This window comes from Gordionus sp. m RMFG-2023, chromosome 3 (genome assembly GCF_954871325.1).
Source record: "Gordionus sp. m RMFG-2023 chromosome 3, tfGorSpeb1-WG-v2, whole genome shotgun sequence".
NCBI classification, from domain to species: Eukaryota; Metazoa; Nematomorpha; class Gordioida; order Chordodea; family Parachordodidae; genus Gordionus; species Gordionus sp. m RMFG-2023.
The window spans coordinates 37,668,688-37,684,681 of NC_088777.1; the positions used below are offsets into that span (position 1 = coordinate 37,668,688).

Here is a 15,994-nt window from a genome sequence, read left to right on the forward strand (position 1 = left end):
TTTGACTCCACACTTCTTCGAAATAAAATCCCAGATTCGCCTCTGGCTGTTGTAGACTATCATTGATTTGAAGTAGATAACTTTATTTTTTAAGGACAAATATTGCATTCACATTGTAATTGGTTTCCTTTATATCTTTTGGGATCCAGAATAAAGATTAGGTTCCCTTTGTATTTTAGGACACATTGTTATGGTCCCTTTATATCTTTAGGATCAAAAAATATTTGGAATATTTCGATTCGTTCTCCCATTCTCATTTACTTTTATATTTATTTCCGCCAATTTTTGAGTATTTTATTTTAAAAAATATACTTAATTTTTCATAACATTTTATGTATTCTTCACACTTATTTTTTCGTGTTTTATCACATTTTTTAAATAGTTTTTATTAATCAAGGATAGATTTTATGGTCTTGAGACGGCTCAAAGTATTATAAAAATATACAAGAAAAAAATTCGACTTAGCTGATTGTTGAATTCCGACCGACGGGTCCCACCGTCAGAGTGGGGAAAACACAGTGATCGGGGGTCCAGGATGGTCGATAATGGGATCCAGGGGGCCGGGTTTGGGTATCGATTTTGTCATGGGATCACGCGGACAACGTAGTGTAAATATGGTAAAACAAATTTATTTTTAATAGTTACAAAAAAGAAATTAATCAATCTTTCATAAAAAAAATCACATCGTTTACATTTTTTTGGTGGTCTTTATATAGATAAATTAAATAATAAAAAAAAGAATGTTAATAATCCAAGTCCATCTCGAAAACTGGCTAGAACCAGTTTTGAGGATGAAATCAAAACAAGCTTGGTATACGTGAACAAAGAAAAAAAAGATATACATGATAATGAGAAAAACACATCACTTCTAATTGAACAAAGAAAAACAAAAATATAAATGGTAATATAAAAACATATCACTAGAACAAAGACATAATAACTATTATAAACTAGTTAAAACACAACACTGATCTAAATTATTTTTGGATAGTTTAAAAATTTTTATTTTCTAATCTATATCGAAAATAAATCTAAGGAATGTACGAGTAAATTGCCTAAGCATTGTATTGTTAAATAACTTTAAAAAATGAAATAGATAGTTAAATCATTGCATTGGGGAAATGGAGAAGGGGGGGGGGGGGGTATAAATGTAAAAAAATATGTCTAATAAAGTAGATGATCAAGTAAAATTTAGATATATCAGGCCAAGAAATCTTTAAAAACTTAAAGTAAAAATGGATAAAAAATGCAAACAAATTTTTAAAAAAATTTGAGGAAAATATGCATAGTATATTAAATAAGAGAAAAATCAGATTTAAAATTAAAAAACATAAAATACTCCAAAACTTGAAAAAGGTTATAAAACAAAAATTAGCCAATTTATTTATAAAAAAGCATCTAGTATAATTGTATAGTTTGTATGATAGCTAAGCCTCTATCTAGTTTGTATATTAGCTAGCAGTGTGAAAAAAATTTAGCAGGAAAAAGTAATCCAATCTAAAACTAGCAAAAAAGGAAAAGAAATGCAATCTAAAAATTATCAAAAATATTAAATATTTCGGAACTCATTCAATTGCCTAGCCTAGTTTGTAAATTGCATAAGCTCTTACTGTAAACTGGTTAAGTAGCTGTAACAGAGTCATTATCATTACACATTTTGTTTATTTTTATAAATAAAAAAAAATTTATTGTCATTTTTTTCTTTTCTAAATAAAATATTTTTTTAAATTTTACACCTGTTAAAAAAAATTTATATGAGATGGAGATCTTTAATAAATAACTTTAAAAAAATATATCTTATCATTATGACTCCTCCGGCATTCGATTAAAAAAACAATATTAATCCGAAAATTTGAAATAAATATAAAATTGTTCGTACATTTTATTATAATTAATTTGAAATATTTTATAAATTTGAAATAACATAATTAATTATTATATAAAATTGCAAATCTCAAAGATGTCTCAATTAAATAATATTCAATCTATTCTGGTCATGAGTTTGGTATTGGTATGTGTCATAATATGGCCAACCCATAATGTTCAAGGAGCCACCTTTAGTGTAAGGTCTTTTAATACTAGTAAGCCAGAATTAATATATTACAAAATTTTAAGCATACTAATTTTTAAAATTTTTAATTAATTTTTTAAACTAATATTTCTTTCTTATTTATTCTCTTTTCTACTTTCCTTTTTCTAAAATGTAAAATTGGATATGGATTTCTTTCTTTTTACTAATTTTAGATTATAATATCTTCTTAATTTTCTATTATTTTTTCTAAAAAAAAAGGGGTTTAAATTAAGAAAGATGAACGCAACAAATTTCTAAACTTATGAGTTTTTTGAAGATTTAGAGGGTTACGTTATTCTACATTATAGGGGAGACTGGCTAAAGCCGTTATAGCAGTAGCATTATTAATCCCAATAACTATCTCTGCATAAGGACCTTAAATCTGGAGTATAAAAATTTTTATTCATGTTATTTTGGAATGCACTCTTTTAAGAATAGCAATCTTAATTTTTGCATAACCCTATTTCTTACTATAATATTTTGCCAATCAACAATATTTACCCTTTTACTAGAATGTAAAATAAATTCTGAGATATAAACGTCTAATATACTAATAAATGATGAAAAAATATTAATAAAAGGTTATGAAGTTTTTTTAGTAAATAGTGTAGCCACATTGCGTCTTTTTTAATATAAAAGATCATTTTGCCACATATAAATATTTTTTGTCCTCAAAAAATTCCTGCAGGCTCTTCTGCTAGGGACATCTATACTCCCCCCCCTCCCCAAGCCAACCCTCTGATAACCCCCCCCCCCAACTAACTCTTACAAAATTAAAATTAGCAAAAAGAGGAAATCCAAAATAGTCTTTATGACTAGTTACTCCACTCCAATTTCAAAGATGTTATTACATCCTACCCACGCCCCCTCCCACAGAGTAGAAGTTTCTGGGCTCTGCTACTACGCATCATGTATTTCGCTAATTTTTTTTCATATTTTATTTAGGCAAATGTTCAATGAATGCCTTAAACTTAAGTTTTACTTTGAGCCCAGGTGATGAATGGAAATGTGATCAACCTTGTATGAAATGTATGTGCTCATCATATGGTCTTGAAACGAATATGGAATGCCACACGTATATCACAAACATTTTTAATATGTGTCAGGAAGGGATAGGGAAGGAAAGAAGAAAATTTATATTCTATTATATTCATTTTACTTATAAACTATTTACATTTTAAGGTGTGGAACATTCTCGTCACCTTGTGTTACTGTTGATAAAAAAGCTTTGTATCCGGATTGTTGTCCACGCCCCTGCAGCGTCATGTCATCACAAAATACCAATATTAACTTTATTTGATATTTGTATAATTTATTATTTTTGAACTGGAGCAAACATATTCTAGCAACAAATTAATTATTATTTAATTTGACAGATTGTATTATATTTAATATTATGATATTACTCATTATTTTTGGAAGCAAAATTTGAAAAAATAAAAAAATTTTAGTGATAAAAATAAAAATTAAATAAAAATCGAAATGGTGATAAAAATATTATATTTTTGAAAATGATGACTTTCATTTTTTTGTTCGTTTTCCTTCTTCGTAAACAAAGCTAACAAATATAATAATATATTGAGATAATAGTATCATGTAAGGGTTCTCACGCAGGAGCATGTAATTAATAATGTAATTTAATTGGAAGAGTTAGGTTGTCATGTTATTGTAAAACTAATATAATATTTAAATTAGTTACCACACTAAGTGCATTATGTAAAATACGAATACTTGTCATATTTTTTTAAATTCTAACTTGTTAATACTTAAATGCGTAAAAAAGACTCTCGCAAAGGGTGATAGGAAAAAGGGGGGGGGGTGCTATAATTTTGCAGATAAATTGGTCTTCAATTATTAGGGGGAACAATAAGATTATTTCAGGACCCAAAATTTTTGCGGTACAACTGTCAAATTGACAAGAGTAACATACAAGAACAATGAAAATAGAATAGGAACCTCCATTAGTCGTGTATCACAGGTCGGTAGACCACTTGGTGAAGAATGGTCTCACGGTTTTAGAAAATTTGAGGGTTCCTAAAAGGAAAACATATTTTTTTTATTTTTGGGGGAAATTACCAACATCCAATCTTCATTCATGTTTAACATATAAAATGTAAAGCAATTTACGCTGTCATGAATAAGCTAAGGACAATTTTATCAGTTTTGTGAATTTGATGATATAAAGAAGGATAAGAATAAGAAATAATTATGAAAAATACATTAAGGGTTCATGTAGGTGTCACAGAGTCCAAATTAAAGAGGAATCTTCGGAGAAACAGATCATATTTAATGGAGATGGAAGATATAAACAACCAATTAGGAGAATTGTGGCTAATCAGGGGGAATAATCTTAAATAAAATTAGAAGGGACTTCTATAGTGTCAGTTAAGAATTGAGAATATTCTAAGAGGATAATAAGGGCTCTTAAATTTATGTCAATTAAAGGGAAGGAATAAAAGAGTATGGGCTTAAAATTAATATTGAAAAGGAATTTGGTTATAGAGAAATAGGATATGATTATCTTTCGGAAAACTCCCGTAAAGGAAGATGTTTTATTTGTTGATATTTCATTTGTGTATTTTTTTTATATTATTTCAAATAATATTTGGTGAAATATTAGATAAAGTTTGATCTTTACGTTTTGCATATTATATAATATTAGATTAAATTTAGTAGAAAATAAAAAGGGGAGCAAAAGAAATAACAGTGCGGGTTTTTTAAAACATATTTATTTCTACATATAAAAATATAGATTTAAAAAAGATTTTGTATTTTTGATTATTTTGTTTTGTCACTTTTAAAACAAAAAATATTGAAGAATTTTTGTAAATTAAAAGAAAGTATACCGTGCTTAATTAATTTGTTAGGCTGAATTCACATTTGTTTTAAAAGATCCAATCTTTAATTTACTTAAATTTGCCTGATTATATTAACTTAAACTTTAATATTTCAATATTACTTTCAAAACTTAACATATAACTATTTACTAAACCTTGTATATCTTTGGTAATCATTGAAATAATTACTGATATTACTCGTAATTTATAGGGTTATAAGCCTCCAAAAGATTTATAAATTAAAACTATCACATTAGTTTCAATATAAAATTCTCTATCACATTCGTTTCTCTATGAAATTCTATGTTGATATTTAATAGTTTTGAATATACCGTTTTTGACATTCTAATTTGATTTAAGGCAAATGATCTTTTAAGAAAACCATTTAAATAAAATATACTATATTTTTTATTCCGCCGATGTTCAGAATTCGGATATTGCTTATAAAAGTGATGTTAACTAAATTATTGATAATAGTTGTCAGAATTAGACATACGATATTGCATTATAAATTGTAATATGTTATACAAAGCATTAGATGAGTTTAATACTACATTATAACTAATATTATGCTTGACATATTATATTTCCATTAATAGACCATCTTAAATTGTCTTCCCTTAATATTGAATCTTTAATGACAATATTCTCAAAAACATAATATTATACTATTTAAAATAGTATCATAGGCGCAGGCAAGTGAAGGGGGAGGGGGGGGGGATTCCCCCCTGCCCACTCTCTTTGGAAATTTGCTTGTTTTCTTAAATATCATTTTAAGAGAATAAAAATTTTCCCCTACATACCTTCCTCCACTAAACTACTTATCCATGAAAACCATTTTAAATGACGACCTAGTTCTATATTACAATTAGTTTTAAAGCTTAAGTGTAGGTGGTTTTTAAATGGCCGCTAAATTTATTTTGCTCCATTAACAAAAAACACGGTTTTGTATCTTACCTATCATTTTTATCTTAAATAATTTGATTTATTAATTTCAAAAATTAGGCTAAGGTCATTTAAGTCATTTAAATAAACTTTTTTTCCATTATAAAGAGGTCATTCAGATTATAAATGTTACAATATTTGCTTAGCTATATTAATAGAAATTTTTTAATTAATATACCTAATCCGAGTAAACTAATTATAATATAGGACAATATTTAAAAAAATAAATAATTAACAATTATATAAATCTTCCTTGATATATTCCAATATTCATTTACAAAATATTTAAATTATAATTAACGCCAGATATCCTTAGATATGGATTTTATGGGGTTTTCAATATATATCTACATCTTGTTTGATATATGTATATCAGCTCAAAGGCCCAATCATTCAATATCCAAAAGTATCTCCACTACCCTCAGCAATCTCATCGTGAATAACAATAAAAAAAAATCAAAAGTAACCAAATTACCATTTGGAGTCCAATTGGCTTTCATGTTAACCAAAAATTCTTCTTATCCGGATGGTTTTGACAGTGACGATATGCTTAAAATCATTAAGGATATGGAAATTCTTAAAAATCGGACAATCGAGGCTCAAAAACCAAAAAAAAAGAAGAAAGTTAAGCCTGGTAAATAATTATATTAAAGATGCATATAAATATTTTCTTGTTGTCAAAATTTTTTGTCATTTTGAAAAATTTAGACGGTAATCATTAAAGGAAAATTGGAAATATGAGCAACAAATGAATAATAAACTCTTTTATATGATTCCGATTAATGGATATAATTTAAATTTATTAATAAATATCGACCTGGCTCAGGGATGTTGTAAAAAGTCTTTGTTAGGCCCCACTCCGATTTATTTTTTTTAGAACATTTTGACTTTCGTCCAGGTCTCAGCTATTTTAAAAAAATTTCTTCCTGAAAAATTGAAATAAATGTATTTAAAATATTTAAAAATTTAATAACATTTTTCAACGTATATTATAAGAATGCAAAGAAACTAATCCACATTCGCTGTGTTGCGTGGTATATAAAGATATGATATTAAAGACGAAAGACATTTCGCCAGAATTAGCCAAAATCGAAGACATGTAAAATTACTAATAGCTATGTATTTTATTCAATTATCGCATCATTTTAATTTTTTTTTACATATATAAATGATCACCAAAAAATAATACGCGCGAGTAGTATAAACCAATGTTCGTAACTATTAACATATTGATAGAAAAAATCAATAAAAAATTTATATAAGTGAATTTTTAAAGCGAAAAGGGAATATATTTCAAATAATCAGCACTTTATATAAAATATTTCATATAAGTTGTTAACTTTTAAATTTTACATAATTTTTTTTAAAATTATATGTACAGTCCCGAAGCATTTATCTTACTAAGAAGAGGGGCAAATGTGATCCTTCCGCTAGATGTGACCGATGATCTCCTTCCAATTAAAACTAATAAATCATTGAATATTGATTTCAACAGTTCAATATCAGAGCTAAATTATCACATCTTGAAATCCATATTGAGTAACGTACCTGATGTCAAATTGGAAATAAGGAGTGATGTTAATATAATATTATATGTGCTATTGTTTATTATTCCATTATTTTTCGAATATTTTTATGGCATTTGATTATTAAAAAATGCGTAGCAGTGTCATAACAACCAAGGTCTTAGAGGTTAAGACAAAGCGGTACTTTTAACCGGGTTTTGTGCTGAGGACATTTCTGACCGATTATTACTAAAAGCATTTTTTCATTTATATAAATCTATAAAGAGAAATCATGACTTTTAGAAGAATCTTAAAATTTTAGTAATCCCGAAATAATAATTTTATTTCAGAATATTTTTTTAAGATGTTGTGACTTGTGAGAATGTATGTGCAAAATTTTAGCCTTGAAATCTACGAAACCTATTGAGATAAATGTAATTGAATGTTGAAAAAAGGTTCCACCTTACGTCTTTTTTTTTAACCTTTTTATGGTTAAAATTTTTACCCTATTAATATCCACTTGTAAATAAAATGGATAAAATCGGAAATATGATAACCAATAATAAAGTAAAAATTTAAACAACTTTAATTCATAATTGATTATATTAAAAAATATATTTTTAAAGGTATATTTGAGATTGAAATATTCTTTTCCCGATTATCCCTATCGACTATGCTTATTGATTCTTCGCGAAAATAAATTAGAAACGAAATGTTTGATGCCAAAAAAGCGATTCAGTGTTGTAAGTTATCTTTGTTACATAAATTTTTTTTATTATCGAATATATAAAATCAAAAAAATGACTCAAAAATTATGGCAGACTAGCTTTAACCTAGTTTCCCAATTAACTCAAAAATGATTTTGAAAAGAATTGACTTGAATTTACTTTATGTTTAATAACATATGTATGCTAAGGGGAGGAAGGGGATAGATGCGTATGATGAATTTATTGAAAGTGTTTTGGTCCACTTACTGTAAAAAATCTTTGGTCATTATATATTTTTTTAAGTAATTTCATTTTTTCGCCTTTTTTTAATTATTAAAATGCTTTCTTTTAATGGTCATTATTATTAAAAAGTTTTATTAACTTTTACATCTTTTTCTTTCAAATTATTGATAGATTATATAATTTTGGGGGGAAGGGGGAAAGGAGTTTTTTTTTATTAGCATAAATGATATTTACTAACACTCGGACCTCCCCCCTCCCCCTTCGCTGCGCTTATGTAATAATAGTGCCATTACTTGAAAAAAGTATCACGTTATTACCGTTACTCGTTATCTTGTTGAAAGAGAAAGTGTTACTCTCTATTCAAATAAAGTAGCACGTTACACGTTACTTTAAAAGATACTAAATATTTTATATAAATTTTCTTTTTATTAATTTTTTTTCCCCGTAGATAATAAATAATATGATTATACAAAAATAATATATAATAAGATAAGATCTTTTAATTGTTAAATCTTAAATTTTATGTTAGTTAAAAACATTTTACACATTTTATTTTCAAAATTTTTATCAGATAAACAAGAGCACATAGTGCTCTACCGCAGAGGATAGGAGGGTTGTATTATATTTATTAAATAAAAATTTAATTGGGGTATTTTAAAAATATTTAAAGAATGATCTTCATTTTTGAAAAAACTTATTAGACCATCATCTCAAGTATCTGCATTCAGAATCCTTATCGATTTTTTTATTTCCTTTAACAGAAGTTAATCTGGTATGTGCAAAGTCTAATTTTTATTTCTTATGGTTCAAATATTTGAATTAAAACACATTCTACGCTTACAAAGTAGACATAGAGCATTAACTTCCTTTATTGGTGTTAAAAAAGTTTCATAATGGGACCAAGGTAGAGTTATATTATCTTCATCTGAATAAATAAGTACTATTGACATATATTCTTTATAAACTAAATTTTAATACTAGAGAATATAAATTAACATATCTAAATGATTCAATTTAGATTAATAATTTTGATTGAATAAAATTCAAAAACAAAAATGTAATAGATAAAATAAAAATGAACTTTTGGGGAATGATCTGAATTAAAACTCGGTTTAGATTATTTATAAAATTTAAAGCAATATATAAAAAACATATTTTTTAAGAAAAATTTTAAATAACTAATAACATTTTACATTGCCATAAACAAAAGCGTTAACCGTTACCTCTTGAAACAAGTAATGAATGACGTTCTTTTTCCTCAAAAAAGCAATACCGTTAGTAACGATGTTACTTTGATCAACATTACTTTACAGCACTAGTTAATAATATAGATAAATAATAAAAATATAACAATAAAAATTTTCAAATATTAATCTTAGACCGAATACAAGCAATTGAAAGATTCACTGGTAATGCGAAAGAAACACAAAGGAAAAAAATCTTCCATTACTCTAAAAGATAGTTTCTTAGATTTAGTAGATTGGCCTCAAGCCAAATATAAAGGAGGTCGTCACCGATTTAACGTTATAATCAAGAGTTGTTCAACATTTTAATAACACTATCCAAAACGATGTCCGTAGATTATAATAATAATTTTCAAAAAACATAATTTATTTTATTATTAAAATTGTGGATAAAAAATAATATATAAATAAATTTATTATAATTATACTCTCGCTTTGATTATTTGTCAAATTATTAGGAAAACAATAAAAATCATGGTTCAAAGGGCCTTCATTTATTAAATATAATGTTTTTATTAAATAACTTATTATATTTTTTTAAAAATGAGCAAAATATTTCTTAAAACAAAAGGTTTATAAAAAAAAATCCATAGTAAAAACTATAGTCTACCAAAATAAAAATTTTTGGCCTAAGACTGCCCGTCGCGTGGCCTGAATTTAAAAAAAAAGGTCATAGGGAAGGAATCTCAAACTCAAAATATTTATTTTATTTTTTATTTGAATGTTATGTATTTAATTTAAATATTCACCAATAACTTTAATAATTTACTGATGTTTATTCATTTTATTTTTATATTTATTACAAAATATGATATTAAAATGATTAAAAAATATTTCCCATCTATTGATTTTTTTTAAAAACTTTACACACTTTTTAAATTCATTTTATAATTATAATATTCAATCAGAGCAAAGAGGGAAGGAAGAATAAGAAGAAAATATAGTATCATAATTTATCGGGTCACGAGGGCTCTAGTAAGTATATCCTCTAAAGAAACTTAAAAATAATTCCAGCAAATATATACATTATGACTCACGAAGTTTTGACAAATTTGTCTTTTCCTCATGTTTTTATTTTTGTGGGTCAATGAATATTTTCATTATTAATTTAGATTTTTCATAGATTAATAATTTAGGTCGCTATGATAGTTTCCTTTAAGCAGCGTAAAAAGGAAGAGGCTATATTGATCACGTCTTAGTTTTATTTGTACCAAAAAAAATTATAAATAACAATTAACTAATCTTTATTTATTATACAAGCTTAAAACAAACCAGAATAAGGTGTCATGGCTCAAAAGTTGTATACCTTAGGCTAAACAGAAATAAGATTTAAAGATAATCTGAGCGTTGACACGACCTTAGAACAACTTACTCTTCAGACCTGACATTGCGCAATTATTGTTAACAAATCATAATCTTTTATAGTGATTATGTATTTATTTATGCCTAGCCATTAGAATCACTTTATAAATCATTTATATAACACATCATTTTTTATTTATTTTAAATATAAAAAAAATTAGAAAATATACAATTTATTTTTATAAAAATATAATTACCTGGAAAATAATTCGGAGAATAGAATATATTTTCACCTATATAAAATATCAGAACATCATATATATATATGGACTGATTATTTTTATAAAAATTCTGGCTTAGTAAATTTTTGTTTGCCTTTAATAATAAACTATTTTAAAAAACATTTGGTGTGAACAGCATTATATTAAATAAGAAGTAATAATTTAATTTCTCTTTAATTAGTTCAAATGATGGGCCAGATTTATTTTTAAATTCCAGGTTGGCATTTTCATATGGCAATGTTATATGCTTTCTTATAACCATAATTATAAAAAAAGTCTTGTTGGCATCTTATGTTGCTACTAAGTATAATGTATGACAAGAACATCATCATTCCTTGGGAAGGTAGTCAAAGTAATTTTAATTATTAAGTTATTTTACTTTAATTGATAATTCTTTATAATATTTAGCTAAACAAAAATCTTGTTTCATGTACATCCAATTAAAATTTTATAATTATTTAAGACATTATGTGAAAATAATTTTACAAAGATGCGTTACCAGTTTGGCTGTGGATGACTTAGATGCGAAATATACTTTTTTTGGAAGGCATAGATTGTTGGAAAACGGAATAAATTGAGTCGACTTTTAAAAACGGCCTGATTAAAATTTTAGCCAAAATAGCATAATTTAAGCCTCAAGATTCAATAGAGGTCCAAACCTTTCTGTCATCTATGAGCAAAATGTCTCTTATTTTGGAGAAAATCTTAATCGGTCATTTTTTAAAAATAAACCTAAATTGAACCGTTTAACAATACTGCATAGGAAACACTTCACGCTAATATTGTCTATACTACCAGTTTTCACTATGTGAAATCCAAAATACTCTTTGGAGCTTGGCTAAGGTATTTAACATCTAAGTCTATTGTTTTGGTAATACTTTTAGAAAGGGATGGTGCAATTTCTATTTCGTCATTTTGAATCATTTGAATTTATCCTCATTAAATGGCGAGTCAGAGTCAGAATTCATATTAAATTCTGTATATCGGAGTAGTCAGGGAGGGAAAAGGGGAATTACGTCTGTTCTCGTAAATATCATTTTAAGCTATGAAAATTTTCTTCTACCTCAAACCAATGGCAACATAGTAAAATTTTTAAAAAATTATTTTTTTACATGACTAAACTACGCGTCCCCTATCAAAGAAGCTTAATGTATAAAAAATGAACCCAGAATCGTATATAACTTATTAAAAGGAATCAAAAAATGTTAATACTAAGTTTATAAATTATTTATAACTTATTGAGAGTTTGAAAAAACACTTAATTTCTTCTTTTTTGACTAAATATTTTTAAAAATTTTACTATGTTGACATTTTTTTAAAATCAAAACAATATTTTCTAACTCATCTTATGAAGCTAAATACGATTCTGTATTAATATAATTTAAATTAAGCTTCTTTAATAGGGGGCGCATAGTTTTCGGGGCGCGTATTTTAGTCATGCCCTCAAAATCATCTCCAAAGAATAATAAAACATGCTTTCCATTTTTGAATTGAAAATTTTTCCTTATTTTACAAGTTTGCTTGAAACAATTTTTAATACTTTCAATTTATGATCTTAAACTTCATAATAAATTTGTCTATAATATTCATTAACTGACCAATGATGGAATGATAAATTGGAGGCTTCGAATCTTAAAGGCGTTTTCCGCCTCTAAATTTAATTCCTTTGCCTTTAAATTCACTTTTCTCCAAAACATAATATCGAAACTATCATTTTGTCGTATTGCATCTAGAACTTAGATCAAAATTTTTATCCAAAATTATTTTAAATATATAATGAAGAACTTTGGATTTCAGCATTTTAAACCTCTCTCAAATATTGTTATCATCATCTTAAGAAATAAAGAGTATTCAAAAAGCTTTAGTTGGTGTTATAAATTTTTTGCGCAAGCAACGAAATGTATTTCTAATAAAAGTTTTATTATTTAATTTTATAATTGCTTTCTAATGATTTCGCCATATTATTCGCATACATCAGTATGTAGGGCATAATAGCATTAAAGAAGTTGAATCATTTTTATCTGCATGGAACTAAATATCTCAATGCGTTTGGGAGAATCTCAAACAAAAGATAATAAATCTTTCATTAATACTTACACAATCATATTTATATTGTTGCGATGTCCTGATTGATTTTTTTAATATTTATTTTTCGCTATCTATTAATTCATTATTAACCTTAAAGATTGATTTTTTTTTATTCTTTAATAATAACCTCACGGACTCATTTTATGATATTAACTCAATAGTTTGATATAAATTATTTAATAGATTTTTTTATATAAATTGATATTGAAAACTATATAAAGAGAAAAATTATATTGTATTTTTAGTTAAATATTTTTTAAATAAACTTAATAAATAAAAATTTTAAAATTACTTTCTTAATCTTTGTCTAATTCCCTGCTAACCATAACATATTTTGAATCAACTCACCAAGTTTTATTTTACAAACCAACAAAGGACTGCTCGACCAATCTCGCAGCACACCTAATCACAATAATTATTATTGACAGCTTATGACATGCATAACATAATATTGTCATACGATATAATCTACGAATCGACATTTAAACATTACTTGGACATGATATTATATAAAGTTAAATTTATATATATAAAATGAAAAATTAAATTAAACAATTATAAAACTACATTGCAATAGTTTAAAATGAATTTTACCATAAAATTAACTATATGACATGACAATGCGCATAGATTGCTCTAGATTCTTCATTAGGAAGAAGCGTTTGTAAACCAGATATTTTTCCACTAACGTTAGAAGTTCGGTTATAACATTGATTTGAGATGAGATATAATAATCCATCCATTTTTTATATGGGTCCAGCGAGAAAGGAAAAGCGTAGCAATATAGGAATAATATAATAATTAATGATTTTTTCTCGTTTTATTTCTTTATGAGATAAATATATCTTTTTTTATGAGGCATAGCTACTATAAAAATTTATCGATTGGGACGAGTGCTCCGCGGTCTCCACGAATTCAATGTCTTCTGGAAAATATATACTGCTACCAGGAGGTAATGTCTTAATAAGTTTGACAAATGAGGGATTATCAACATAGGAAATAGACGGAACTTTACCAATTATAAAATTGATCATGATTTTATCATTCAATTTTTGAGAAACACCTGGTTCTGATGTTGTATTAATTAATTAAGTCTGAATTAAATGTGATTTATTGGGCGTAGCCTCTTTTAACACCTAATTATTTAGATATTTTTCAATTTCATTGAGTGTTGGCATTCTAAGTTTAAAACAGTTATATTTTATTAAATTTATGAATTACCTTTGGATGTTTTTTAGAGTGCTGCTTGATTTATTAGAATATATTATCCTTCTACATTTTTTTGCATCTAAATTCAAATACAGCATTAGTTTCTTTTTTACATTAAGTTCAAAATATTTAAAAATTTGGGAAAAGAAAATTCCACAATATCATAATCGAGTGAAATTTTGTTATTATCTACTCATTCTCTTTCATCTATATTTCTGTTATCCGTATTTATATTTTAAATTACTTCTAAAAATTCATAATGAAGATTTTATAATATAAATTTCAAAGTTAAATTATTGCTTAGGACTATAATTGTGTAAATCGTTTTGCCAGATCCTTTTCTACCAAGTAATCCACGAGAACAAAATTTAAAATATCCAGGCTGTTTAAGACATCTGTAGTCCATTTTGACTTTTAGCCCTTAAAAAGCTAATTATAATAGCAGGCAAGAAAATGAAGTTTTACTTGCAGCAAAGAGAACCTAGAAATAGCTTATCCAATTATATTCCTATACATGGATCATTAAGTTATATACAGACTTTAATTTTTGTTTATTTAATAGGCTTTTTTCTTTTTTAAAATATATTTTTATTTTTTTGGGTGTATATATTAAAAGCTTAAATTCAAGTGATTACAAAAAAGTCTATATTCATTGTTAACGTTATTGTATAATATTTCTTAAATTGCAAAATAAAATATAGATAAATAGAATATATAATAATTTAAAATTAATTAACTAGTAGATAGTCCGTCAAGAATGGTTGATGAATCATAATTTTCTCCTTTAATATCAGAAATTTGACTATCTTATGAAGTGTAAGTCAGAAATTTGCCTTTATTTTGATGAGATGTGATTCTGAATTTTTGAATATTATTTTATAAAATATATTATTGAAATATATATATCGATTTCATATTATCTGAAAAAGTTGTCTTTATTTGCACAATAAATATTTTCGGCTAAATTTTTATACATTTGTATTAGTAAAAAATATAAATCTTGCTTCAATTTGTCAATAAATCTTGTTTTATCAAGTTAGAACAAAGAGTTTTCATTAGTATTTTAAGATATTTAATATTTAAATAAAAAAAATTTATATAAAGCGATAAAATCTATTAATTCTTTTACAAGCTTAAATGGCAGTCAACATTTTGAAGCGATGAAATCTATAATGAATAACTTTTACAAATTATAAATGGTGGCCAATATATGAATAATTTTTTTACATCTTAAATGGCCGCTAATATAATTGAAGTGAAAATATAAAACATAATTTTTTTTACAAATCTAATATGGTCACCAATATATTTGAAGCTATGATTTTATAATAATTTTTTTTAAATTATAAAATCATAGTACTCTGATATTATGAATTATTTCATTTAATCTTATATTTTTATATAAAATAAAAGGATAATATTTAAAAAATATTAATAGAAAAAATGAAAATTGTTTTAATACTAATTCATTATATAATAAACGCTGTCAGTCACAATTTGTGAAAAAGTGCAACAATATCAAGAGTTTGATTCGAACTTGCGAACTAAATATGATATCCTAG

General features: G+C 25.6%; 1 protein-coding gene across 1 annotated transcript; it reads left to right on the forward strand.

The window, feature by feature from the left end:
- The first annotated feature begins 1,792 nt into the window (after positions 1–1,792).
- LOC135926250 (uncharacterized) lies at positions 1,793–3,520 on the forward strand. The gene is made up of 3 exons (XM_065462053.1): positions 1,793–2,081; positions 3,017–3,146; positions 3,254–3,520. Exons 1-3 carry the CDS (start codon positions 1,961–1,963, stop codon positions 3,369–3,371), a joined length of 369 nt encoding a protein of 122 aa, XP_065318125.1. The 5' UTR covers positions 1,793–1,960; the 3' UTR covers positions 3,372–3,520.
- The last annotated feature ends 12,474 nt before the right edge of the window (positions 3,521–15,994 follow it).